Below are 25,917 nucleotides of genomic sequence, written 5' to 3'. Positions count from 1 at the left end.
CTGTCTGTCTGCTCTCCGAACCGAACCGAACTTCACTAGACCCTCTTTCTCGTATTACGAAGCTCCGACTCGGAGCTTCGTACGCGCGAGGGATAGTACGGTGCTGGGCGTCCAGGAGGGAGGGAGAGAGAGATGTGGGTGATGATGGATGGTTCCTTGGCCCTGCTCTGCTTGCATCTGTGGGATGGGATGGGATGGAATGGGATGGGATGGAATGGGATGGGATGCGGCTCTACTGTCGTGCGGAGGTGTCTTATGTTTACTTACACGTCGCCTGTTTCTCCCGGCAAGCACATGTGTCCCCAGGTTCTCGTACGAGGAGCTCGTGTTACTTGGCGTGGGAGTCGCTCGAGGGTTTGAGATTAGTGCTTTGTTTGCAATGCATGTTAGGGTCTGGAACTCGCGTGGTAGTGAATGAGTGATTTGAATGGAATGTATTAGGCGTGCTTTGAAATGTATGGGGAAGTTTCATAAAAGGCACCTAGGTACCTAAGGTAATGACTTATTCTATACGGTAAGAGCATTAAATGATTTATGTGGATGGCATTGTCTTCACATATTTAACACAGTCACAAAGAATATAAAGGATTTATCATGTACAAAGGGTTATAATATATGATTTATTGCTAATTACATTCTCGGTAGAAAAGTGTATAATAATCTGCTGGCAGCGTGTATTTATAAGCTAACTCTCTCATCATGACTGTCTCGAAAACCGAGTAGAATCTCACACGCTACGAGGTTGAGATGCGTGTAGGAAAGACTCTACGTAGATGATTAGCACTGGCAAGAGAACCTAAGACGATGTCCTTCTCTCTTCCTTATCTTCTACTTCCATTACATCATCCTCGGTTTTAGATCCGCCATCTACTGGTTCGACGGCGCTACTTCTCGTTTTAGTTATACCTAGGGCATCAACTTTAGTAACTAAAGGTTTTACCAGCGATGATTTGAATTGTGATAGCGGGCCGAGAGTAGGTCCAGGATTCACCCTCTTGTGCTCCCAGGTCTCGCCCGGGAATGCCCCCCGTTTGTCGTCTAGAATAGGGTTTGCCCTCCGGACGGCGCAGTTCTCGGGAAGCACGATCCTGCGAGAGTCGGACCGCATGCTGTTAGCGAGTCCTTTACGCTCGAGGTTAGCCTGGTCGAAAAGCTGGTGCCAGTGCTGAATCTTGGTATTTTCGAGAGAAGATGGAACTCCGTCTTGCTCTTGAGTTGGGGTGTGCTGAGAGAGTAAAACGTCAAGGCTAGGCTTACACGGCAGTCCTACATACTTCCGCGCTACTTCCAAAGCATACTCGTGGAGCGGACTATTCAAGATATTAGATTCAACGAAGTCCTTCTTGCCTGCTCGTATAAGCGACTCGATTTCTTCGAAAACCATGTCCATAAGCCGCTCTTGAGTGAGTGGGATTTTACCCCTATTTTGGTGCTCCATGTCACTACCTAGTAGCTTCGTTTTGAGTAGTCGAATGTATAGTAGTCCCTTCTTAGTTTCTTCCCCCCTTATTATTCGAAGGAGGAATGAAATCAGCGTAGAACGTGTTGGTTGTAGATACTAATAGTTAGTCGGATTTGTCAAGTATGGTGATCAAGTATAAAACAATACCTAGTGCGGTCTGTTACGTTTAAGTAGCCCATGATAGTTATTCCACAATTTCATTCAAAGCTATAACAATAAATAAACTGCCGTCTCTCAAGCTATTCTTATTAACCCACAATAATACAAATACATTGTAGTGGTTTGTCTTCGTCGAAACGACGAGATACAAACTCGTTAGCCGTATCTATGTGTTGTTTCAGTTCTTTCAGTACATAATCGTTAAATGAATCGCGTTTCCCATGTGACAATCTTTCCTTATGTACTCAAATCGTCATTATCGATACTAGGGTAAAGGGACTAAAAATCTGCATCATAACGCACTTATCAGTCTTGACTCTAAGTATGGATAATCGTCGCACGGTAAACCAGTTGATATTCTCCTTGAAACCTCTCAATACTAGAGCCGAGAAAGTTGTATCACACAAGCATAATGAGGATTACACTTCGAGTAAGTGGCATGGGAAGCGCTGCTTCAATTTTGGAAGTACTCTTCCAACCAAGCACGATAATAAAACCCTGACTATCGCAACGATGGGTAGTAGCCGAAGCAAGGCTGATGCCTACATAAGCGGAGACGATATTGAAAGCGTACACTGTACCTTCTATATTCACTATGAGACGGGTATCGTAATACTTCAAGTAAGTCCCCCCTATCCAGAGTCGTGATACCCTATTCCCCAAGCCCTCTCCTTTGATAAGCCAATATTTTACAACTTACTAAAGTTTCAGTCGGTTGCTGCGTCGTTTTCAAGTATCAAAGCTAACTCTGGGTTAGGATGAATCTTCCGGAAAGACTCGCGTTTACCACGACAACAAATCGAAAACTAACACGTCTTCTAGTCAATACCATCGTGTCGTAGTTATGAAAGGAGTCAACAGCGTGATTTCTCTAGGACCCCAAGACAATCCGGTAAGGTTCGAGATTATCTGGAGCCTCGGACCCGACAAAATCTTGGACATTGTGAAAAGGCGAATTTCGGAAGCTTCCGAGGCCAGAAGAAGCAAGGATCTTTGGACTTTTAAAGATCAGACACTTTGGACAAACGTCCCAAATCCAATAAGACATCACCCGATAGTCGAACTTGGAAGGGGTGGGTTTGGAAGAGTTATGAAAACCGTTGACCTGTACTCCGGCGGCGTAATGGCCGTTAAGCTACTGCATCGGCCTGCTAACCGTAAAGATCGTCGTTGGTTAGACACCTTGATATCCGCCAGGGATCGAGAAGTCTGTAAGTATTATATCCCACTCTTTCTAGCATGCCTCTACATTTTCTATTTTTCCTTGTTAACGAAAGTTTTCACCTCTTAACAAAAGCTTACTCCTCTAATACTATAAAGAGAATGCTGACCCCGTATGTACTAGTTATACTTTCAAAACTCAAACACAACCATATCGTGAATTATCTTGGCTCGCAAGGCTGGGACACGGGGTTTGTCGAGATATTCATGCCCATGAAAAGGGGGACATTAGCCAGTCTAGTGCGCAAGTATCCATCATACGACGACCTGAAGAAAAATGGCAACACTGTGTTACTACAGATGCTATCCGCGCTCGATTATCTTGCTTTCCACAAGCTCATACATCGCGACATAAAGCCGGATAACATTCTTTACGATGTTAAAACCGTAAACGGAGAAGAGCGTATTGTCTTCCAACTAGCTGATTTTGGTCTGTCGGTTCTCCAGAACCTAGGAAGGAGCCAGGCCGGCACCATAGTCTTCATGGCACCTGAGGTGTACGATGGTGAGAAGCAACAGACGCCTAGGGCGGACATGTGGTCTTTGTACGTGACCATGTTGTGGGTTTACAACGAGCAACTGTTCCGCCACAGGGTTGAAACAGGGAGACTACGGGGCCAATCCGATGTCCGCAGAGCCGTTCTGAATATCGCCACGAGTAGCAAAGACTTGCAATTTATCCGGAGCATGGCGATTTACGACCCTTCCCTTCGCGCTTCGGCGGCCCAGATACTGACTGGTCTCCGTAGACAGGACTTGATGACCCATAAAGCCGCTACACCGATGAACTCGTATAGTGAATGGATGGAGGCTGTTAAGGCGGGTAAGAGCAAATTTACCCCCTATCTCTCGAAAATCCTGGAATTTTGAAACTGGTTTTCAAAAGTAAACACGAGACATTATTTCGGCGGATGCCTAACACGGCATCTATTCTGATCCTACAAGGCTGGTTCCGGGTAGACTGTCTTGCTTCATGCATCACGATAGTATCTATGACTTCTGGTAACCTTGGATGGTGAGTGATTTATAAGGGGATATATATATTAGGTATATATACCTACCTATATATAGACGAGAATGGCCTCGTTGTACCTGTATATTTTCTACTACCTCCCAGGTACCTTATGTAGGTAACCATTGGTGTCAGTGGGCCCCCTATTCTAAAGGCTTTGCGAACCCAAAATAAAACCGGGAACATACCTCTTACTAGAACTATAGCATCAGTATATACGACGATGATAATTTGTGATAATTTGTGCTTCTTTCTTCTATATACCTTGAAATAATTTGATGGCTGACATGTTACTCTATACAAATTCAGGGGTGCATAAGCAAGTAACATGGAATAGAGACGACGCTTAGATCGGATCTCTTGAACAGTACATGAGGGATGGGGTCAAAACTTAATATCAACATCATGGATTGTCATTGTCTAGGCCGGTCAAATCTATTCGGTATACGTATACTTCGAAATAGATATAGAAGTACAATTAAAGGATCGACGCGCTGCTGGCCGTTATTCCGTGACTCGGAAAAATAGACACTGAGATATCTTGAAGACTACGAAATAGTAACGCACTAGTTCGGCCTTTGCATATATCTTGGCTTTCTAGAATTCTATTCAGAAACTTGCACATGTAAGAGCAGGGAGATCTGGACTTGGAGTCTTGGGTATACCTTGAGGATGATAGCCCTTGGTACCCCTGGAGCTATTGGAGGCGACACGCCCACCCAATGGCACTAGAAGCGTGCATGAATGTAGCGTTATAAGGGGGTAATTGTGCTGTTTGTTAATGGGTAGATTGATCTGCCAGACGTAGTAGTTAGTGAAGTAGGTTATTTCAGTCAGCTAAGAGTGTTGCCGACGGGTGCTTCTGCTTCTGCTTCTTGTTCGATCGGTGGCGCTGACCATCGTTGTTGACTCAATGAATTCTTTTCAAGGCCATCTTCGGCGTTGTCTCCTTCTACTTGGACGGGATCCTGGGGATCCTGGCCATCCTCCTGCGCAGTTTCCGGCTCTTCAAGGCCTGCATCGGAGGTATTTTCGTCTTCCTTCAGCTTTCCCCCTTTTCGCATAGGAATGACGTTTATGAAGGCAGTGCCCCAGTCTCCCGTCTCTAACCACTGGAGTATTATCTCCATGACGTGGTTTGTAGCGAGGATATGGCGACTTTGCATGACCATGTATTGGCCAATAGGTAGCTTTGCTGTACGGACGTTTTTGCTTCGCGCGATCTTGTAGCATAGCCCCTTTTCGCGATTCTTGTCGATTATGCCACCAATGACGTAGCAGGTATTAGGCTCTAGACGATCGAGCGTATAGGGTGAATCGGCAGTCAGATAGACAATGGACTTGTCTACATCATCGGCCTCGGGTTCCGCAACCGGGGCAGTTTTCTGCTTCTTTTTGGAGTCTTGACTGACCTCAGAAAATGAAACCGAATCGCGGTCATTGCCTTGCGCAAGGAGGTCGATTACGGTGCCACCAGATGGTCCTGCCATTATCTCCTTGGCTTTAGCAGCAGCCTCGATAAAGTCACCTTCTATGAATTGGACGTTCTTCCAACCCTTGAACTGATTCTGAAGGATGGTCTCATGTCTTTCCTTCATCTGGCCACCATATGAACTAATAAACATGTGGACGGGGAACTGGGCATTCCTGTTATCAGAATAGCATCTAGTGATCTGATTTGACAACGATGGTAATTCCTTTCCCATCATATACTTCTCAAATTGGCAGTCGAATATAACTGTGATAGGTACTTTGGTAGCGGACTTGGGCTGTCTCCTGGATGGTTCTTGGAATACAGGTTCTCTTCCCTCAGCGGCAGCGGCAGCAATCTCAGCCTCTCTTTCTAACCTCTTTTTCTCCTGCTTTTCGTGTCGCTTTTCTTTACGCAGAACCTTCTTTTCTTGCTTCTTTTCTTCCCACATTTTCCGACGTTTTAATTTTCGTTGTTGGTTCTTGGATAACTTCGGAGCATCGGTTCCGTTGGCAGCCTCTTTAGATCCTCCATCGTTATGGTCGCCTTCTTCCTCACTGACATCGTCATGTGAAGGTCGTTTCACTCCGCGCTTTTCAGGACTATTTGTGATAATAGCTGCAGACGGTTGAACATCCGTTGTCGCATCCGGATTTCCTTGGGATTGGACTTCGGGGTTGGCACTGGTAACAATTTCTAATGTACCGCCGTTTTCCGCGACGGTTTCTGTGGTGTCTGCCATGGTTCCTGGGGTCTTAAAAAAAAGTTGGAAGTTTTTGTAGTGGGGTGTTAAAAGTTGAAAACAGGTATGGAGCTGAAATAAAACGCGACAACCCCGCGGGCCGCGGCACAAAAAGCTTAGGGAAGGTCTGGGGCTTTTAGGTCATGCAGTAGCGTAGCTGTAACAGGCTTACAGGCTTATCGGGGTAAGAGCTTGTTAAATTTTAGCGCGTCCCGTCGCGTCTCGCAGCGCAGCTTTAATTGATTTTTTGGACGCGACTTGGGACTCGGACCCCTAAGACTTAACTTAGACCCTGTGTCTTTCTCCTTACGTCAATTGAAACATTTGCACTTCAAAGAATGTAATGAGAATCCCCTTTTTGTTTCTACTACATTAAAGTGAAGTACTTAGGTTACTAGACTAAGAATTTAGTACTTCAGAACAAGAACAAGACAAGATGTCTTCCCGACCCGAGTTAAAGGTATAATTCTATGGAGTTTGAATTCATTTATAATGTAAAGTTAACCAAGCTGGTGACAGGTCGACGATGAACACGGATTCATACGTTTCTTTAAATCACTGCCGTCCGTAGGCGAAGAAACTGTCCGTATATTCGACCGAGGCGACTGGTACACCGCCCACGGCCAAGATGCGAACTTCATTGCGAGAACCGTTTACAAAACCACCTCCGTTGTGCGGCAGCTAGGACGAAACGATGCCAGCGGCCTACCGTCTGTAACTATGACAGTTACTGTATTCAGGCAATTCCTTCGAGAAGCTCTGTTTAAGCTTGGAAAACGTGTCGAGATATATGCTAGCAGCGGTGGCCGAATGAATTGGAAGATTGTCAAGCAAGCCTCCCCCGGGAACCTACAAGATGTAGAAGAGGAGCTCGGCGGACAATTCGAGTCTGCGCCCATGATACTAGCTGTCAAGATTTCGGCGAAGGCCTCTGAGGCGAGGAGCGTAGGCGTCTGCTTTGCTGATGCCAGTGTTCGAGAGCTTGGAGTTAGCGAGTTTCTTGACAATGACCAATACTCAAACTTCGAGGCCCTCCTTATCCAACTTGGTGTCAAGGAGTGTCTCGTCCAAATAGACAAGGCCGAAAAGGATAAAGACCCTGAATTAGCCAAGCTTAAGCAGATTATAGACAACTGTGGAGTTGCTATGGCTGAGAGACCAGCTGGTGATTTTGGAACAAAAGACATCGAGCAGGACCTTGCTCGATTGCTGAAGGATGAGAGATCCGCAACTCTGCTTCCACAGACTGATCTCAAGTTGGCCATGGGGTCTGCGGCAGCATTAGTCAAATATCTAGCTGTTCTCCAAGACCCATCCAACTTTGGCCAGTACCAGCTTTACCAACACGACCTATCCCAATTTATGAAGCTCGATGCTGCTGCCCTTAAAGCTCTTAATCTAATGCCTGGTGCAAGGGACGGCTCTAAGACGATGAGCTTGTACGGATTGCTTAATCACTGCAAAACACCGGTCGGTAGCCGGTTACTGTCGCAATGGTTGAAGCAGCCCCTAATGAACAAAGATGAGATCGAAAAGCGCCAACAATTAGTTGAAGCTTTTGTTAATGATACGGAGCTGCGCCAGACCATGCAAGAGGAGCACCTCAAGTCTGTACCGGACCTCTACCGGTTAGCAAAACGATTCCAACGAAACAAGGCAAACTTAGAAGACGTCGTCCGAGCATACCAGGTTGTTATTCGCTTACCCGGGTTTCTAGGAACACTGGAGGGCGTGATGGATGAGAAGTACAAAGATCCACTAGACGAGGCGTATACCAACAAATTAAGAGGGTTTTCTGATAGTCTTGGAAAGCTCGCTGATATGGTGGAAACTACTGTTGACCTTGATGCCCTTGATAACCACGAGTTCATCATCAAGCCCGAGTTCGATGATAACTTGCGCATTGTGCGGAGGAAACTCGACAAGCTCAGGTCGAATATGGATAACGAATTCCGAAAGGCGGCAGACGACCTGAACCAAGAAGAAAACAAGAAGATATTCCTTGAAAACCACAAGGTTCATGGTTGGTGCATGCGGCTAACGAGAACCGAAGCTGGCTGTATTCGCAACAATTCCCATTACCAGGAGTGCTCGACACAGAAGAACGGCGTGTACTTCTCTACGAAGTCGCTACAATCATATCGCCGGGAGTTCGATCAGCTATCTCAGACCTACAACAGGACACAAAAAGGCCTAGTCAACGAGGTTGTAAGTGTTGCCGCGTCTTACAGTCCCGTGCTCGAACAGCTTGCTGGCGTCCTAGCACATCTAGACGTCATCGTATCATTCGCGCATTGCTCAATCCACGCGCCCACATCCTACGTTCGTCCTACCATCCACCCTCGAGGGGAGGGATCTACCATTCTAAAGGAGGCCCGCCATCCGTGTATGGAGATGCAAGATGACATCCAATTCATCACAAACGATGTCGAACTCCGTCGTGACGAATCCTCTTTCTTGATCATCACAGGACCTAACATGGGCGGTAAATCAACGTACATCAGACAGATTGGTGTCATCGCGCTCATGGCGCAGATTGGGTGCTTTGTTCCGTGCACTGAGGCAGAGCTCACTATCTTTGACTCCATACTCGCGCGTGTTGGCGCTAGCGACTCGCAGCTCAAGGGCGTCTCGACGTTCATGGCGGAGATGCTGGAGACAGCGAACATTCTCAAGTCGGCAACAGCCGAGTCGCTAATCATCATCGACGAGCTGGGCCGTGGTACGTCGACCTACGACGGTTTCGGGCTAGCTTGGGCTATTAGCGAGCACATCGTCAAGGAGATCGGCTGCTCCGCCATGTTCGCGACGCACTTCCACGAGTTGACGGCGCTCGCGGACCAGCACCCGCAGGTGCGCAACCTGCACGTGACGGCGCATATATCGTCGACCGGCGGCTCAGGCGTCGACAAGCGCGAGGTCACGCTGCTGTACAAAGTCGAGCCCGGCATCTGCGACCAGTCGTTCGGTATCCATGTTGCGGAGCTAGTGCGATTCCCAGATAAGGTGGTGCGCATGGCGAAGCGCAAGGCGGATGAGCTGGAAGATTTCACGGCCAAGCACGAGGCCACGCAGCAGAGCTATGGAAAAGAAGACGTGGAAGAAGGTAGCGCTAGGCTGAAGGACGTTCTGGTCCGCTGGAAGGACGAGGTCAAGGGCGGAAGCATGAGTAAGGAGGAGATGGTAAGCCGTCTAAGGGAGCTCGTTAAGAAGGACGAGAAGCTCCTGGCGAATCCGTTCTTCACCGCTGTCAGGGCTTTGTGATGTTTCGATAGGAGGAATATAATGGCTTGTACTTGTTATAAAATCATGACGGGTTGGTTCGGATCGGCGTCCGGAATCAGATGAGGATTATTAGGAGGTACCTATAGATTGGCTTGTTAGGTAGGCTTTATTTGCTGGCATCATGTTGTCGGTTTATTGTAGGACGTTGTTAGATAAATACTAAATAATCAACTGATAGTTGTTCGTTCACTTGTAGTTTCATATGGTATGTGAATGGGAAGTCATATTTTTAAGGTAGGGTGGTCTGTCGACGCAGTATTGTCAAAACTAATAATCGAATCGATGGGCCCCTTAGACTGGTATCAAGCCTTCGAATTATAATATTTTACGCATTTACCTTAGACTAATTAGCGAGCGCATACCACAGCAGCCAGGTAACAAGGTCGAGAGCAAAACCCAAGTGCCATCAATTCTTTGTATTCATTATATACAAACGGCCGCAGTCTTCTACGCGCCTCGGAACGAGATCCTTTTAATGCATAGCCCATCCGCATCACCTAACCCACAGAACCACATCTAACCCAGAACCTTGTCGGCCATGGAAACTAAGCCAGAGTCAGCATTCCCTACACAAACGGAATTACAAAGAGTTAAATACTCACCGTCTGTTCCGGTGTTATCCGGCTCGACGTGCACTGACTTGACCTTGCCGTCCTCGACGACCAAGGCATAGCGCTTGGCCCGCATGCCGCCGAAGATGGCCGGGGCGTCAAAGCCCAGGTCTAGGGCCTTGGTGAATTCACCGGCGGGGTCAGCTAGGAATCGGATCTATATAGGAGTTTTAGCGATTCGATAGGTACACTTATATCATACATTAGGTAGGTAGCTTTGGCTGGACTTACACCGGACTCGTGCGTGGGATCAAGCTGGTCGCCCCATGCCTTCATGCTGCTGAATGTTAGCCAACCGGTTTCTGGACTATTTTCTCCCGTGCCGTCCCGGTTAAATTAGGCGTATAGGTGTGTAGGTAACTAGATCGATCGCCCTCGTTACCCGCACCCAAGCCATTCCATCCTCGAGAACCCCACCAAGACAGCGCATTCTCTCACAATACCTCTTCTCTTCCCCCTCCCTCCGTGCCACCACACATCTCCCAACATCACCACCACCACCACCACCACCACCACCACCACCACCACCGCCCAACCCCCAAATATCCCCTAAAGCCCAAAAGAAGAGAAACAGCACTCACACAAAAGCATCATTAACACTAACGACAAACACCCTCCCCGCATCCCTCAGCTTCGGGCTCTGGATATAGCTCGGGATATGTTTCTCCGAGCACGCGCCCGAGAACGCCGCGGGCACACCAACAATCACCCCGTTCGCCGCCTCGAACTCCCGCGCCAGGTTGACCTTGTTGCCCGGGGACCCCTCCTGCAGCACCTCCACGTCGGGGATCGACTCGCCGACCTTAACAAAGGCGCGCGGCGTGGCGTGGAAGCGGCGTGCTGCGAACGAGGCAGAGGCGGGGGAGAAGGCGCTGGGGCCGCGGCGCAGGGCGAGGCGGAATGCCATTGCGGCGGATATGTAGGAGGTAAGTATATAACTTAGCTAGGAGGTATGATATGATATAGAATATATAGATAGATAGGTATGCAGATATAGGATATCCAATTCAAAAGTGCGAGGAAGAGAAAAAAAAAAAGAAAAGAGGAAATCGGAGTCGAGGTAAAAAGATCAATAAGCCACAAAATTGTTGGCGTCTGGGGGCTAAATGCGAAGAAGTCGCTCTCCGCGATATGATATGGGGAATACCTAATAGATGGAAGTCGAGATGCCGGCTAGGTAGGTATGTACGAAATACACTACCTAGGTACGTATGCGAACTTACATGGTACATACACTAAACCTAGTAGATGCGGGAACGGGAACTATGACGTGAACCTACGTACGTACCTAGTACCTATGTACCTAATGACCATACACCTACACAGTTTTCTCCGAAGACATCCCGCACGGTAAGGCGCATTCATTCTGCCTGAAGGTATGAATTCCTACAGCCATGGTTCGCACTGTATGTCATAACCATTTCATAGTATATACATAGGTACCTATACCTATGCCCAGGTGAATGTCTATAGCAACTCCAAAGATATTATTCATAAGCTCATCAAATGTTCTATTGTTCCCAAGACTCCCGCTGAAAGCAGATAGAGAATCTCGTGGAAATATGTATCTAATAGCTATGTATCCGTACCTGGGTACTAATAGTCCATACTGACATTCTTGTCAATCAGAGCGAGAGCCACAAATTGACTATATTCGAAATGCGATTCATCATGAATTGGAAGTAAACTGGCAATAAAATAATGATACCGCGTCCCAAACTCCGGCCATGGTCACCTTCTATCTATCGATGCCGTTACACACAATACAATTTATCCGCGAGAGCTGGTCCCGCTCGCTCCTGGAGCATTGCTCTTTAGGTCTACGTTAAAAGTCCATCGTCCTGCGACGAGAGAACAACGCATGGTTAGCTAATTACTATCAAGTTGGAACCGTTTAAAGCTTACCATTAGCTAAGTTGTCCGCTGTGTCCTCTAACAGAATAACCCGTCGACGGTTGCAGTAAGCCGTCTTATCCATAATATCAACCTTGAGCTTGGGCGCCGACAAGTCAGAGATGGGCTTCTCGAACATCTCTGATAACGCCTCAACCGCAAGCTCAAGGTCTTTCTGGTTGTCCTCGAAAATCTCCGTGAGGTTATTCCGGGCTAGGTAGAAAGCGAACGCGTAAGTCCACTTTAGAGTCTGCCGACACGTCTGCAACGCCTGCGACGCCGAGTTTAGGTATTGTACTTCGATCCACGACATGCCCGATGCCGTCTGTAATTGCACCATCTTCTTCTCCGTTTTCTGATAGATGTCTTTGTCTAGACGCGCCGACTGCTCGTGGTTCGCGTACCGATTATAGTAGTGTAGGTATCGCTCCAGAGATACCCGTGATTTTGCCTGAGCATCGCGCGCTTCCGTCCCGCTCTTCTCCTCAAATCGGTTACAATTGTACCAGCTCGTGCCATGCTCCGACCACAAGCCCATGCACATCCAGCAAAACTCATGCTTGCATTTTCGACATGTCATGTGGTTGCAACCCCCATTCTTTTCGATTGTGGAGTTACATTTGGGGCATTCTTTGGTGTTAGCAGAGATCCAGTTTGCAGTTTCGCTATCATCTGCACACTTCTTTAGCCACCTTTTAACAAGCTCGCAAGGCGCTGGCTGATGATCACTGAGTATGCAGCCAAAACAGAATCTGTTGCCACAGGCACAGGCAACCGTCGGTACTACCTTGTCTAGGTCCTTTTTCTTGATAGCACATTCAACCGCGTTCTCGCAGTCGGGAGCGGGACACCATTTGAGGGCATCTCTATCCTCAACATACGTGCGGTTGAGTAACTCTTGGTATCGATCGGCAAGTTCGGTTGTCACTAGCATATCTAAGGACCGCGCATCGATAATACGGTGACAACCTTCGGCGGGACATTGAATACGGGCTGCCTCGCCCTCCTCGCGGATCTTCTGCGTAAGGTATTGTCGGTAGCAATCGACGCAGTAGCGATGGCCGCATTTCATAGCGAAACTGAGAAGACCTTCCTCATCCTCGCAACATATATCACAAGCAAAACCTGGTATGACCTCTAATTTTGGCGGAGCGGAGGAGCTGGGGCCTAGACCAGCTGCCTCCAGGACCTTGGTTGGGTTATCCATATAGTCTTCGATTAAGCGCTCCTTATTCCATCTGAAGTGACGCAATAGAATAGCAGCATCCTCTTTACTCATTTCCAAGATCATGTTAACCTCGTCGATCATTTCTTCTTGTTGATGCTCTATGTCGTGCGGTGTGTATACTTTGTAGCTGATGTCAAATGACACGCCCTTCTTCTTATCGGACTTTTGCGAAGGAATACCGGGCACGTCATCGGGTTCGTCGTCGAATACATCGAAGTCTAATACATCGAATATCAGTAGTTAGCTAGTGTGCATGAGTCATGTGTGGGAAACGGACAACGGCAGAGGAAAGGAATGAGACATACCCTCGGCACCCGACAGGTCATCATTGTCGGTGTCATCTTGCATAATATCATCCCCGCTCGAAATAGTCGAGACGAAGTCCTCGTCCGAATCCATGCCGGTGATCGGAGTGGGGGGCGCTGCGTCTGTAGCAGCTGCTGAGGCGAGGACTCGTTTTATGGGAAGGGCCTCGGGGGTGTCTGCGGAAATCTTCGCCTCAGCGGCTTTCCGCTTCCTCGTTGTGGGAGGAATCTTGTCGGTTGGTAATGTTGGCTTGGGGATGCTCGCCGCCGACGAGCCTCGGAGGATGGATATCGGAGGTTGCTCAAAGGCACGACGTGCAACAGTAAACAGATGCTGCTGGTATAACCGTTTGTTCTCGATAATTTGGTAATTTGGTAATTAGGGACCGCCCGTATGTGTTGGTTTGCTTATTCGGGTACCATCTACCGTCGTCCGTTTACGAGTGCGCAGGTTAGACAAGCAGACACCGTTGGGGAATAACAACTCGGCCTAAATAGGTAATGTAAGCATGTGGTACAATACAAATACAAAATGGATAAATAAAATAAAAAGACTTGAAAGCGATTAAAAGAAAGGCAAGGCGGCGGACATGTAATATTGAGAAGGGAGGAGGTGACCTCGTCAGCTGGATAGGAGGGGTTCGAATGGAAGGGCAATGGCTGGAATGGAGAAGAGAGCGTATTAGACCCGGCTTGAGAATATGTACAGATGCCTCAGTCGTAAAATAGCAACCGGAATCTCTTAGACGTACTTCGTAAAGTGACAAAACAAACAAAAGACCAGAATGCTGGGTAGAAGTTTAGAAGTTTGAAAGTGTCATAAAATCAGAATATGGAATAAGATGTGATAAGCGTTGGCAGTAAAGTGGTTGTACTTGGTACGTTGGATGGTTGTTGGTGGGTTGGGCCTGGTTGGCAGCTGCTGCTGGCCGATGGTGGCCATCAGTGGGCCAAGGTCACACTACCTTTGCGCTGCTTGGGTAAGAGGTACCTAGATCCGACTGCCTTGCCATTGCCTGCCTGCCAGCCTGCTTAGGCTTTGCTTAAGTAACAAGTAACATCGGCAGTCGCGGGTTTCTGACGCAACTTACTACCACGACTCGCGCCATGTACCTGCGCTTATTCCACTCTCATCCTGCCAGCTGGTCCGTCCTTCCGCCCTTCCGCCCTTCGTGTCAGAGGTGGAGCACCGGTAATATTTCGGTACCTTAACTTACCTATTAAAAAGCCTATTAACTAGTTAAAATTGAACTTACAACTTATGCCTGTCAGTAGCACCGTTAGGTGATCAAATTGACTTCGAAAAAAAAAAACCAGGTAGGAAGCAGCGCTAGGCAGCCGTCTAGTTAGGTTCAAATGTTGTTGTTTGTACGGGCACTTCAAGGATGCGCTAACTTGATATTGGATGTGAGAGCCAACGCTAATATACCTAGGTACGTACAACAACATTTACACGATCAATTGTTACAAACTACTTCCTACAGTAGATGACTAACTCAATCAATTCTATTGAATCAGTAGTATAACAGGTAGACAAAGAATCTTTACTTACTAACTCTTTTATATACTCTTGTACGCCCGAACAAAGGATAGTTACTGTAATGTTCTATCCTAACAACTACCTAACATACAGCATATCATTTGCGAGCACGATTTTAATACCCATACACCGTTTCACGGATCATGATTTACCAGTTATACAATTATAGCTAGTTGATTTTCTTATTCTCCTGGCCATCCCTCAAAAGAGAAACTGCACTTGTGGCCCTTTTGTGCCTATAAAATAGTTTATACCGGGACGCCTTTGCTTAACCGTTGTAACCCCAAAACTCCGCCGCTATGCTGATATGACCGTCCTACGCCATTACGTTCCTTAGGGACCGGTAAAAACATATGTGCCGTGTACCGAAGACTTCAACATTTAAGCAAAGAGAAACCTTGACAAGTCCATCCGCCTACGTCCGGCCTTGCCCTTGTCCGAGCCCAAGTTCTCCTGTTCATCCAAAACCTCGTCATTCTCGCTCTCCGGTATTATCAGGTCTTCGCTGCCCATAGGCCTGTGTAAAGCTTCCACCTCTTCCAAGTCGACGGGAGGCAAGGGAACGAAAGCTGGGTTAATAGGCATAGAGTCTATACTCCGCCTACCTAAACTAGATCGCTTTATAGGCCGTGGGACTGCGAACGAAGGCGTAGGCGGCTGGCTACCGCGCCCCAAGGCCTTGATGCCGAGTCGCTGAAGCGGTGTTGCCGGCGTCGTCTTGCCAGTCGATAGTTGTATGGAAGACGGCGTAGACGACATAACAGAAGTGGCAGGAGTAATTCCGACGAGCGAAGATCGACTCGAGGAAGACGTAGAGGAGCTCTGGCTACGTGTTTGGCCTTGTCCGTAGCTAAAGCGCTTGGCGATGTTGGGGGTGTTTGGAAGCTGTATCAAGGTAGTGGGTTCGCTGGTGTCATTTTCGATATATGACTCGTCATCCTTAGATATTTCGGTATCGGCCGAAACTGATTGCGACTCCTGATAAACCATAACTTCCTTCTGGCCCTTTAGCGAGGGACTCCATCCACCAAAGTCCGGGAGATCTTGTAGAGCTTCCTCGATAGAATCATCCGACATTAAATAGCCTTCTGTTTTCTTAGAGGTGGCGCCCTTCACATTACCGCGTGGGAAAAATTTGCTTCTCTGCTTTCCGGGACTTCGCCCCGAACTAGCATCGTCACACAGACGTGCCTTCTTAGATGGTCGAACGGGATGGGCGGCTCCTGTGCTCTCGGACTTGCTTAGAGCGTTGATTCCTGGGCCAGTAGTCTGGCGTCGAGACCCAGAAGCCAAAGTGCGACCACCATTGCCGAGTAGATTGGCCACTGGTTCAGTTCGACGTCGAAGAGTACGGGCGGAGCTTTCAGGCCGCGTGATATACGCGCGCGGGCCAGCGGATGTGGTAGGGGCAGTTTCGTCTAGATATGGTCTCGGAAGCGGGTATACGATCGGTCGGTTGCCGTTTTCAGTCATGCTAGCGAGGCGTGTAGGGTCAACAGAGAAGCAATTCGGCTCCATTTCACCTAGAGGAATTCGGCGATGACCCTTGAAGTAAGAGTCGATCGGCTTCTCAGGAGGCTCTCGTGCTGTGCGGGTTTGAGGCATGTTGCGAGCAGTGCCTGATGCAGTACGTTTCCTCGGCGAGGGTAGAGTTTGGAGCACAATGGCTTGTTTAGTGATTGGATTTATATCTCCAGCAGCAATCCCCCTGGCAGTTTCTGGCTCGATGGGGGGTCCAATGAATGTGAGTTCGTCGATCTTGACCTCGGGGCTAAGTTGCGTAAAGTTGACAAGCTTATCTGCCTTAGGACAGAAGACCCATTGATGAAGAAAAGTCTGCTCAGCTTGGTGAAACAATTTTAAATAATCAGGAGGGACTCGATGTTTGCCGTCAAACTGCAGCATGCGGACCACCTTTTCAGGTGTCTTGTGCTTTCGTATCATCCTATGCGCGGTCTTCAGTCCTAAGTTGTTGATACTATCCAGATAGTCGCAACCACTAAGAATGGCCATATGTCGAAATTGGGCGTCCGTCCAACCTGTCAGAGAGACTTCACGACAAGCACAGAAGTCTCTGCGGTTTATCTCAATACATTGACCGTGCTGATCCAGTTTAGTTAATAATCGTTTGGCTCCAAAAACCAGCAAATCTGAATCTTCGGAGAGAATGCCACTGATGTGACCCTCACGTTCCAGATACACCAGTTGCGGATCAGCTTCGTAAGGTGCAACTACATAAGGCACGCCGGCTTTCTTTAGCTCTTCAATTAAATGACGAGCCATCTCGGGGGTAATGTCGACGGCCTTCTGGAGCTCGGCGTGTGCCTGAGAAGGTTTGCCAGCTTTTAGAAGTTCGAGGCCTGCCTTCTTACATTCTTCCCGGCGCTTCTCACGAGACGCCTCAGTTGTGGCCTTGCTAGGCAAAAAACCGCCGTCAAAAACCAAGTAAGGTGTGATGCCAAAATGTTTGAGCATCCTAACCCGGTTCATAGCAAAGTCTACATATCTAATAGGTTTGTGAGAAGGATATTCTGACGGGGTATGGTTGTTGACACTTACTTTCGTGTAGGCTTGCCTTGAGCAAGTTCAATTGCACACGGCACGGCACCTCGATGCAGCCAACCATAGGCGTCGACGCCAATTGTCTCGCCATCATACTTTCTCAACTCTGTTGGTCGTTGTATTGATTTGAGTAATGGAAGCAGACCTATTAAAGTCAGCTCCACACCCCTCAATGCTCCTTAGACTTAGCTAAGACCATTATACAATACAATACATACCTTGAATACCCATCTCGAAGAGCAATATAGAGGGCTCTCCTCCCGCGCCCGGATTGTAAGATCTATAGCGTCTTCGTGGCCATCCAGAGAAATTGAAGGTTGAAATGCCCGTGCAGTAATAAATCCAATCCTTTATGTAGCAAAGGGGTAATGAGCTAATATGACGGGATTATAATTTTGGGCGCAGTCAATTAGATGATTCGGGTCCTAGACAATGATTGACTGACAACAGGTGTAAACACGCCTAGAATAGCATTCAATTAGATTAGAATAGGTCAAAGCTTCAAGAGCAAAGGTGACCAAATGCTGAGGCTAGAATAGAGAAGGGTGGGAATATGACAGGAGTAGAGTACGTCGAATTGATGTTAAGGGAAGTCTGGTAGATTGATAAAGGAAGACTGGACGCGTGAAATAGTAAAAATGGATCCTTGACTAGAAGGTAATTCCAGCCTCTGCGGCTCAAGGAATTATTCGATAAAAGAGTAAACCGCGTCGTGGAGTGCTACACCGCGATTTCCTAAGTTCACCTAGCGCACCGTGCGGGTCGGGAGAGCAACGTGGGTCCAACCAATAGTCTGTACTCGCGACATGCGCTAAACTACAAATATCTTAGCTCAGTAGCAAACGAAGTAAGATTTACTTGGGAAAAGTTAGCACGGCGCCCTGAGTCACACAGTGGATATAACATAAGTCACGTATCTACTACAAGAGGCTGACCTTGCATTAACCTTAATTAAGAGACCCCTGATATTCCATCACTTTATCCATTTCTGGAAGTCTGGAAGTCATTTTTAGCCCCACCAAATCTTTTGACGAACAAAAATCTCGAAAATACTCATCTTATTTATCTAACATCGAATATCTAGCACGGGCTACTTTGCAGCCCTTGTCACTTACAACTTCACTTTCACCACTCATTAGTCACATATACCGTCTCCACAATGCCGAAGACTTTTGAGAGAACTCGCAAGGCCATTGCCAAAAAGAAGGGGGCTGTCGATTCTCTTCATCAATACTCACGCGATTCTAAGAGGCTGCATAGGGCCCAGGTTCGTGATGGAAAGCTGGAGAAGATTGCGGCCTCGAGGAAGAAAAGTGACAAGCCTTATCGTATGTCAATTGAGCACCTTGAATTCTAGAGCTAGACAACTAATGCAGTTATGTGATCCAGTTGAACGAGCTACCTTTTTCCAAGAGGCCGTGAGACAAAATGGGAGCCAACCTGTACAAATGGATGTTATCCATGAACTAATCAAGACGTCAGTTTCATTAAAGGAGCCACGCTTGACACTATCTCTTTCAAGCTAACTGTAGTTGCAGGTTTGTACACCAACACGATGAAGAACTGAGCGAAGTAAAGAAGACTCGGCGGCCCGGACGTCCTGCCAGTGCCAAGGAAGATTTACTGAAAGTGAAAATCGATAAGCTTCAGAAGGAGTACCAGAACGGCTTTTGTCAGTATACCATTCCACCAGTTTTATTGCAAATATTTGTCTGACATTACCTGGGCTATAGTAATTCCGGAGCTCGACACGGAAGAAAATGCTACGGTACTAAGCCGGTGGGAAGGCTCTTGGTCCTACCTAACCACCCTCAAGTGGGTGAGAATATCTTCCGCTGGGAGCGTTCAACCTTCTAGCTTTCCTCCGAGAGGAGAGCATTGAGAAAACACCCCCACTTCCCACGTGCTTGATATCCTCAGCCCGAGGACGCGTGTGTAACAAGTCCCTGTACCCTCGGTTGATGTTTCTATGTTCATCGTAGATCAGACGGGGCCTTACTTACGGACGTAGGAAGTTTCCGAGACCAGGCAGGGGAGTTGGCCTGGTTTTGCCGCTGATTTACAAACACACGGTTACCTACAGCCCTGACACGCACCAACCTGCAAACTCCGCAGCCAGCCACACATGCCGGCAGTAATCCGGGATTTTTTTTACGGAAAATAATGCAGTCAGGCTAGATGACACCGGCTAGTTTCAAACCCGGTGCGCTTATGTCAGGTTGGCAATAACAATGCAGCATTGGTATCATCGGAAAGCCCCTTTACGCCTCTAGACCAAGCGGGTCATCCGCTCTCTCAGTCAAAGTTAGTACGCCTAACCTAGCTGAGCATGAGTGTCACTACAGGCGTGGGATCACGATCGTTTGCAACGGAGATATGCGTTTGCAGCACCTGTTTTTAGACTATTTTGTTGCACGTGTGAAGGAAGCGGGTAGCCGAACGGCCGTGGGATGCTGGTGGTTACTGTCAACTGCACCCCGGATCCGAGAGTTTCGAAGCCGCAAGCCTTTGGCTTCTCCCAACCTACCGACCTCTTCGGCTATCTTCATGATAAATTAGATCGTCCTGCCCACAACTAATAAATGTGTGACATCTCACAACCTTCCTGCTTTCTATACGTTCGTCCCGATACGGCTACTTACTCAATGCATTGTCCTCTCTAAATTCATGCTATTTAAGACGAGTTCCATGACTTGTAATACGCCCTTTAAGCTAAACGCTTATCTATCCCAGACCGAAACCCTCGAGACGATTGGCTCAGCTGGCTTCTCTAGTAATGGGTGTAGATGAGTAGGATCTGTTTTCCTCGCTCCTCTAGTTACCCGATTGGCCCGCCCAAAAAGGCAGTAGTTATAACTTCGAGGTGGGTCATACGTTGCAAAAACCACAGCAGAGGAGAGTATCGAGCCTTGTTGGAAGTGTAAAGTACGAGCTATTACTGGTAATATAAGTTGAAGGGGCCGCGTACTTCAGTATGAAAGGAAAATGGCGTCGATCTCTGCCTCATACGATAGCTCACTACAGAACCGAATCTCAACCTGCCGAGCTTTGCTTCGTCACGTTACTCTAGTATGTACCCCTATTTCCAGAGGCGGCTTGCATTACTCACGCAAGGCCAGGGATGTGTCAATACATTACTCACTTAAGGGCCTGCTATATCTGCGGTCATGAAGAAATTGTTCTAATTTCGGAAAAATCGTGCGCGATCGCAGCTTCGAGGAGCGTATTTGGGAGTTGTGGGCGTGATGTCGACAATAAATCCAGCAGAACTCGGTATCAATGCTGGAAATGCAAGGAGGAATCCGACTTGGTCTCACGAGCGCAAATTGTACACGCCACGGCACCCTAAGTTTAACAAGCAGAAAAAGAGAAATAAGGACAAATACATCAATGAAAATGCAAATTAGACTCTTAGACTCTTAGACTCTTCCTCTTCTCGGTCGTAGTAGTATAAGACTTGCATGCTAACCAACTACGAATCTTAGGTCAATTTTAGTCATGTATCAACACTGTAGACATAGATACCTATTCATCCAGATACGGTCAACTCGGTTTCGATTGCGGCTTCGTTCCCTACGTGCTGTAGGCTGATCTATGTTGTTTTGGTTCAGGGGTTGACTTATACAATAAGTACGAATAGTTACCTTAGCTTAAGTACCTACTCTAGGTACCTTAGGTAATGTACCTAACCTATCAAACGGATCTAATAGCTGGGATCCACTACGAAAGCTTTATCCCCTGTTCCTGATACGTGCGGGGCTAAAGCTCGGGTCTCTTTTATCGCCATAGTCAAATAAAATTTTTGGAGCTTCTAGATCCAAAAATTTATTCAATATCAAGCTACCCCCCCTCCAAAGTCCCAAAGTCCCAGTCGCAAACTACAAAATTGTAATTTACATCTACGTCGCCATTCCTTCACTCATATTAAACTTGGTTCTGTTCAACACATTTGGTTCAAAATGATGTCTCTCAGAGCTGTCGCGCGCTCAGCGCCTCGTACATTTACTCGTCTTAGTTCTACAACTCTTAGATCATCAAGACTAGTTCAGCCGAGCTCCCTACTTAAGTCTTCATGGGCACCTCTCAGATCATCTCAGTTCACATCGGCATTCTCCACATCGCAATTCAGACAAGCGCCCGCGCCCGCGGCAGAGGTGGATGAGGAGCTGTCAGTCAAGCTCGAGAGCGAACTCCAGTTCGAAAATGAGATGAAGGAGGATGAGCAGCTCCCGGCAAGCGTCAAGGACTTCCTCGAGAACAGCCCATTCGAGCTGAAGGATGAGCCTGGGAAGGAGGACGTCTCCCTAGTCCGCAAGTTTGGAAACGAAACGTGAGTCGCACCCTGTGATATTGAATCGTATATCGTATCTTTACAAGAGCTAACATCCCCGCTTCAGCATCACCGTCACCTTCTCTATCTCAGATCTTGCCAATTACGAGCCCGATGACGTATTTAACGAAGAGTCTGTTCTCGATGATGAAGATGCCGAGTCGTCCGAAGGCAGGCGCACATCGCCGGCGGAGGGCGAGGAAGCCCTTGAGGACGAGGTCGACGGCAGCGATGCGCCGGTGCCTTGCCGACTGAACATCGTAGTAGAGAAGCCAGGCAAGGGCGCGCTTAACATCGAGGCGATGGCGCAGGACGGTCAGATCATCGTCGAGAACTTCTATTACTTCAAAGACGCCAAGTTGGCGCACGGCAAGACTGCTGAGATCGCTCATACTGCCCAGGACCTCTACCCCGGCCCACCCTTCGGCAGCCTCGACGAGGACCTACAGATCCTCATGGAGCGGTACCTCGAGGAGCGCGGCGTCACCCAGGCCCTCGCCGTCTTCGTCCCCGACTACATGGACATCAAGGAGCAGCGCGAGTACCAGACCTGGCTGAAGGACGTCAAGGAATTCATCGATGCTTAGACGGTCAGCGAGGATGGGTTAGGTACCTAATGACGGAAGAGGGGCGGGATAGATGAATGAATAAAAAATTAAAGAGAGGAAAAAAGGAATGACGCCTCTGATGTATTATGAAAAACCAACTCCACATGTATAATAAGAAATGACGGCTTTTAGGGAATCTCCATAGGGGAGGATCGTGTCTCAGGAATGACTACACAAGATTTTCTGTATCCCTGGCTTTCAAAGTATCCCTCTCGTGTAATTTTCGACAATTGAGTTTCTTCCAGTTGACGCGCGTTTCTTTCTAGTATCTGATTTTTCGAACACCAAGAGTCGCCACGTAATCGTTGTTGAATCTATGCGAACAGACACATCTAGGGAAAGGCTGAATTTATAATGGCCCCGGCCTAATTAAACCATTTCTCGATAATACTCTCCGACTCTCGATACTATTGGTCTAATGCTAGTACGTGGCAAAGATATCAAGTATGAAGTAGAAGTGGAAGTGGAAGTGGAAGTGGAAGTGGAAGTGGAAGTGGAAGTGGAAGTGGAAGTGGAAGTGGAAGTGGAAGTGGAAGTGGAAGTGGAAGTGGAAGAGGTGTAAAAAAGGAGTTATATCCTAATTACAAGTGTTTGATATGACTCTTCTCAACTATTAGGCAGTTAACCCTAATAAAATTACTGATAACGTTGCTTATATATTTAGTATGCTTTGTTGCTCTAGTTGACCTACTCGACTGATACTTGGGCGCCTGTTACCTGTAGGTAGCTTGACTTCCTATCTTTCTATACGCCCTCCGATACTCAATATTGATCTAGTGTCTGATAACTAGCATCATATATAGAACTCATAGTGCATTGTATTACTCTATATATTATTTGCAGTCTTATTATATTGATATATAGCGGCCTTCCGCATACCTATGTAGCTTTCTAGCTTACGAAAGCCTCAACTTCAGAGGCTCATGATGTACTACTGATTTGTCTCGTAGTACATACCCTTCAGTAGCATGAATCTCCGCCTGTTAAGCTTTAACTTGGTGTTATTTTACCATTTACTAGATACCACATTAAACACGCCCCCTTTCTAGTTGTTAGAATAAGCTTAACTATAGAACTAAGGCTAATCAATGTGAGAAAAGTTCCAAAGTTAAGAATCGAAGTCATTAAGGTAAGGTATTTATATATCCCGTATATGATCTTGCTATGTACTTAGAAAGGGGGGCTACGAAATAGATACAGGTAAAGGATGACCATCTAGAAAGTAACTTGGCTACTTCTATTATTGAAACAACTCTATTACAGGTTGAAAATCGAGATAACCCTGACATTTACCTGGATAGAGATGTACGTAAAAACACAGAGGATAATCCATATACTTGCTCCCTAGACATATGACTATACGTATACAAGCCGGCCTAACTCCAAGTCCAAGCATAGCCAGCTAGTTACCTTACATTACTATGGGAACTTAATATAAGACCTACAGATCTAAACTAACCAAGAGCCCGGGAAAATACGGCTAAGTGCCAATATATCCACCCAATCTCGAGGCAATACCGCCAAGCTGCAACTCACAGAACCTGGGCATGCATGCATGCATGTACGAATCCCAACTGGTTTACAATACAATCAAACAGTTCACTCTTATTGGTACGAGCCACTCACTTATGCTTGCATGAAGACATGAAGACGGACTTATCGGTCATAATCCAATTTCCCAGCTGCAAAAGCCGAATAACTACCAAGAATATACATCCGAACTTAACGATAGGATACGATATCGACTAGCATACATTCAGAAAGGCAAGCAAGCCATGCGGTCCGTGAAGCCACATTCCTTCCCTCCTTACCAATCAACACGCGACCACAGACGGGAACCCAATCTCGGAGGCGAGCGAGCGAGTGAGCGTATTCCCTTAGGACTGCTCGACGGTGATAGAAGCAGAACCGCTGCTCTGGTAACCCTCGGTAGCAAGGATCTGGTAGTTGTGAGTTCCGAGCTGAAGACCCGCCTTCCCCCAGGCGTCGAAGTGGTTCTTGATAGTGACGGAGCCGCCGACGCGCTTCTGCTGGCGCACGGACCAGAACTGGTAGAAAGTCGAGGTGCCGTCGATAGAGGGCTGGTTGACGCGCTGGGTGCGGTAGACGTCGTACACGCTGCCGTCGCTCTCGACCGAGCCCAGCTTCTGCGCGCCGCTGGACGGGTTGTACGTCCCGAACGACTCCACGATGTAGTACTCGATGAGCGGGTTTCGCGTCCACCCGTACACGGACAGGTAGCTGTTGACGTTGGCGCCGTTCCACGTGCCGTTGTACGTGATGACGCGGGTCGCGCCGGGGTTCCATCCCTTGCCGGCTACGAAGTTGCCCACGTTGGACCACGTCACGTCGTACGAGCCGCCCGGTCCGTTGTTGTAGGTCACCTGGCCGGCGCCGTCGGTCCAGAAGGAATAGAAGAAGCCGTTATTGGTGCCCGTGCCGGCGGGGGTCGACCGGGTGATGAGGTCGAGAGGGGAGGCGATGGCCCCGGCGGCAGCCGTGAGGGCAACGAAGATGGATGAACCAAGCATCTTGTCAAACGGAAATTGATGAGCGGGATGACTTGACTTGACTTGACTTGACTGAGGATGAAGTTTGTCTTTTTTTTGGCTCTTGCTGAAGAAAGAAAAAAAGAAGCTTCTTCAGGGTCTGATGATCGCCGCGGCGGGACAAGATTGCTTATATAGTTGGCGGGCCAGGTTATATTGTTCCCACGATCTGTTTAGCCAATAGCCAATAAGCCAATAAGCCAATAGCCCTCGTTATGGAAAAGGGGAATCGCCAGTCCGTTCCTGGTACCCGAGAAGATGGACGAGTTGGGGATGAGCTGGTTGGGATTAGAATTAGCATGTTTGCGACGATCATCGTGGGGAAGCAATTCTGCCGGCAGCGCCCAACTCGTCGAACCGGGGTCACGATATTGACGTGATGGAACGCTAGCAGATTTTGCCGGCGGATAATTGTAGCTTTATCCTGGGCGAGCCCCTGGCCGCGTTGCATAATGCTGGTTTCATGTTATATGCTGTTTACGTGGCGCCACGATCTAGGCGTCCGATGAAGAAGCCTGGTTGGCTCTTGCGGCTCCCAAGGTTAATATAATTCTATCTGCATGTGGCCATAAACGCATTTAGCCGGCTTCTCGCTAAGCAGGCTATGTTCTTCCGCTGAGGCTGGAGTCGCGGCGGCGATGGCGATAGAACTGACGACGAAGGCATCAATACTGAGGTCAGCAATAAAATAAGATGTAGATGGCGGGCACGAATACGAAACCTCCGGTGTAGCAGTGTAGTAAATGTAACGTGTATGTAATACGAGATCCCACCCAGAGCGTTCAAAGGTCGTGGGGCCTCAATCAGAACCATCCCCCCTCTCATCTTTCTTCACGATGTGATCATGTCATACCAAGACGTACGATAATGATGAGTTTCGTCAAGTGCAGAGTTCTTAATGACGCGATGAGACATCAAGACGAGAACTCCTGCTAGTGC

At 47.8% G+C, this 25,917-nt stretch overlaps 10 protein-coding genes across 10 annotated transcripts; 4 read left to right on the top strand and 6 right to left on the bottom strand.

Moving 5' to 3' along the window:
- Positions 1-796: 796 nt before the first annotated feature.
- Positions 797-1,438, bottom strand: F4817DRAFT_318058 (uncharacterized protein; the record flags this gene model as incomplete). The annotated part of the gene is made up of 1 exon (XM_049300885.1): positions 797-1,438. One exon carries the CDS (start codon positions 1,436-1,438, stop codon positions 797-799), a length of 642 nt encoding a protein of 213 aa, XP_049156868.1.
- A 507-nt stretch (positions 1,439-1,945) lies between these two features.
- Positions 1,946-3,712, top strand: F4817DRAFT_366973 (kinase-like protein; the record flags this gene model as incomplete). Its single annotated transcript, XM_049307059.1, has 3 exons — positions 1,946-2,242; positions 2,379-2,832; positions 2,967-3,712. 3 exons carry the CDS (start codon positions 1,946-1,948, stop codon positions 3,710-3,712), a joined length of 1,497 nt encoding a protein of 498 aa, XP_049156867.1.
- An 807-nt stretch (positions 3,713-4,519) lies between these two features.
- F4817DRAFT_344382 (guanine-1-methyltransferase-domain-containing protein) lies at positions 4,520-6,192 on the bottom strand. The gene has a single exon (XM_049304141.1). It carries the CDS (start codon positions 6,065-6,067, stop codon positions 4,688-4,690), a length of 1,380 nt encoding a protein of 459 aa, XP_049156866.1. The 5' UTR covers positions 6,068-6,192; the 3' UTR covers positions 4,520-4,687.
- A 127-nt stretch (positions 6,193-6,319) lies between these two features.
- Positions 6,320-9,591, top strand: F4817DRAFT_344380 (muts domain V-domain-containing protein). Its single transcript, XM_049304140.1, has 3 exons — positions 6,320-6,407; positions 6,479-6,527; positions 6,587-9,591. The coding sequence occupies exons 2-3, from the start codon at positions 6,504-6,506 to the stop codon at positions 9,329-9,331; spliced, it is 2,769 nt and encodes a 922-aa protein (XP_049156865.1). The 5' UTR covers positions 6,320-6,407; positions 6,479-6,503; the 3' UTR covers positions 9,332-9,591.
- A 162-nt stretch (positions 9,592-9,753) lies between these two features.
- On the bottom strand, positions 9,754-11,156 carry F4817DRAFT_344377 (AhpC/TSA family protein). Its single transcript, XM_049304139.1, has 4 exons — positions 10,545-11,156; positions 10,195-10,240; positions 9,955-10,120; positions 9,754-9,897 (listed from the first exon to the last, which is right to left on the bottom strand). The coding sequence occupies exons 1-4, from the start codon at positions 10,868-10,870 to the stop codon at positions 9,869-9,871; spliced, it is 567 nt and encodes a 188-aa protein (XP_049156864.1). The 5' UTR covers positions 10,871-11,156; the 3' UTR covers positions 9,754-9,868.
- Positions 11,157-11,733: 577 nt separating this feature from the next.
- F4817DRAFT_360208 (ring finger protein) lies at positions 11,734-13,483 on the bottom strand (the record flags this gene model as incomplete). The annotated part of the gene is made up of 3 exons (XM_049306251.1): positions 11,734-11,804; positions 11,869-13,302; positions 13,390-13,483. The coding sequence occupies 3 exons, from the start codon at positions 13,481-13,483 to the stop codon at positions 11,734-11,736; spliced, it is 1,599 nt and encodes a 532-aa protein (XP_049156863.1).
- A 1,171-nt stretch (positions 13,484-14,654) lies between these two features.
- F4817DRAFT_344370 (uncharacterized protein) lies at positions 14,655-18,178 on the bottom strand. The gene is made up of 4 exons (XM_049304138.1): positions 17,710-18,178; positions 17,489-17,636; positions 14,908-17,435; positions 14,655-14,822 (listed from the first exon to the last, which is right to left on the bottom strand). Exons 1-3 carry the CDS (start codon positions 17,720-17,722, stop codon positions 15,311-15,313), a joined length of 2,286 nt encoding a protein of 761 aa, XP_049156862.1. The 5' UTR covers positions 17,723-18,178; the 3' UTR covers positions 14,655-14,822; positions 14,908-15,310.
- A 472-nt stretch (positions 18,179-18,650) lies between these two features.
- On the top strand, positions 18,651-19,373 carry F4817DRAFT_360206 (translation machinery-associated protein 16; the record flags this gene model as incomplete). The annotated part of the gene is made up of 4 exons (XM_049306250.1): positions 18,651-18,819; positions 18,881-18,968; positions 19,030-19,163; positions 19,225-19,373. 4 exons carry the CDS (start codon positions 18,651-18,653, stop codon positions 19,371-19,373), a joined length of 540 nt encoding a protein of 179 aa, XP_049156861.1.
- A 1,882-nt stretch (positions 19,374-21,255) lies between these two features.
- Positions 21,256-22,960, top strand: F4817DRAFT_344367 (mitochondrial glycoprotein). The gene is made up of 2 exons (XM_049304137.1): positions 21,256-21,821; positions 21,889-22,960. Exons 1-2 carry the CDS (start codon positions 21,451-21,453, stop codon positions 22,406-22,408), a joined length of 891 nt encoding a protein of 296 aa, XP_049156860.1. The 5' UTR covers positions 21,256-21,450; the 3' UTR covers positions 22,409-22,960.
- A 1,346-nt stretch (positions 22,961-24,306) lies between these two features.
- Positions 24,307-24,960, bottom strand: F4817DRAFT_360204 (glycoside hydrolase family 11 protein; the record flags this gene model as incomplete). Its single annotated transcript, XM_049306249.1, has 1 exon — positions 24,307-24,960. The coding sequence occupies one exon, from the start codon at positions 24,958-24,960 to the stop codon at positions 24,307-24,309; it is 654 nt and encodes a 217-aa protein (XP_049156859.1).
- Positions 24,961-25,917: the final 957 nt, after the last annotated feature.

The sequence above is a fragment of the Daldinia loculata genome, assembly GCF_022478755.1.
Source record: "Daldinia loculata strain CBS 113971 unplaced genomic scaffold F4817scaffold_42, whole genome shotgun sequence".
Lineage (NCBI taxonomy): Eukaryota > Fungi > Ascomycota > Sordariomycetes > Xylariales > Hypoxylaceae > Daldinia > Daldinia loculata.
This window is presented reverse-complemented; position numbering and strand designations above follow the sequence as displayed.

Bases quoted from the DNA above. Each gene is read 5' to 3' on its own strand.
- F4817DRAFT_344380 (XM_049304140.1), top strand. From the start codon at position 6,504: ATGTCTTCCCGACCCGAGTTAAAG. The intron at 6,528-6,586 runs GTATAATTCTAT...AGCTGGTGACAG, and splicing joins CTTCCCGACCCGAGTTAAAG to GTCGACGATGAACACGGATT.
- F4817DRAFT_344382 (XM_049304141.1), bottom strand. From the start codon at position 6,067: ATGGCAGACACCACAGAAACCGTCGCGGAAAACGGCGGTACATTAGAA.
- F4817DRAFT_344377 (XM_049304139.1), bottom strand. From the start codon at position 10,870: ATGGCATTCCGCCTCGCCCTGCGCCGCGGCCCCAGCGCCTTCTCCCCC. The intron at 10,121-10,194 runs GTAAGTCCAGCC...ACTCCTATATAG, and splicing joins ATCCCACGCACGAGTCCGGT to ATCCGATTCCTAGCTGACCC. The intron at 9,898-9,954 runs GTGAGTATTTAA...ACTCTGGCTTAG, and splicing joins GGATAACACCGGAACAGACG to TTTCCATGGCCGACAAGGTT.
- F4817DRAFT_344367 (XM_049304137.1), top strand. From the start codon at position 21,451: ATGATGTCTCTCAGAGCTGTCGCGCGCTCAGCGCCTCGTACATTTACT. The intron at 21,822-21,888 runs GTGAGTCGCACC...TCCCCGCTTCAG, and splicing joins CGCAAGTTTGGAAACGAAAC to CATCACCGTCACCTTCTCTA.
- F4817DRAFT_344370 (XM_049304138.1), bottom strand. The intron at 17,436-17,488 runs GTAAGTGTCAAC...CAAACCTATTAG, and splicing joins CAAGGCAAGCCTACACGAAA to ATATGTAGACTTTGCTATGA.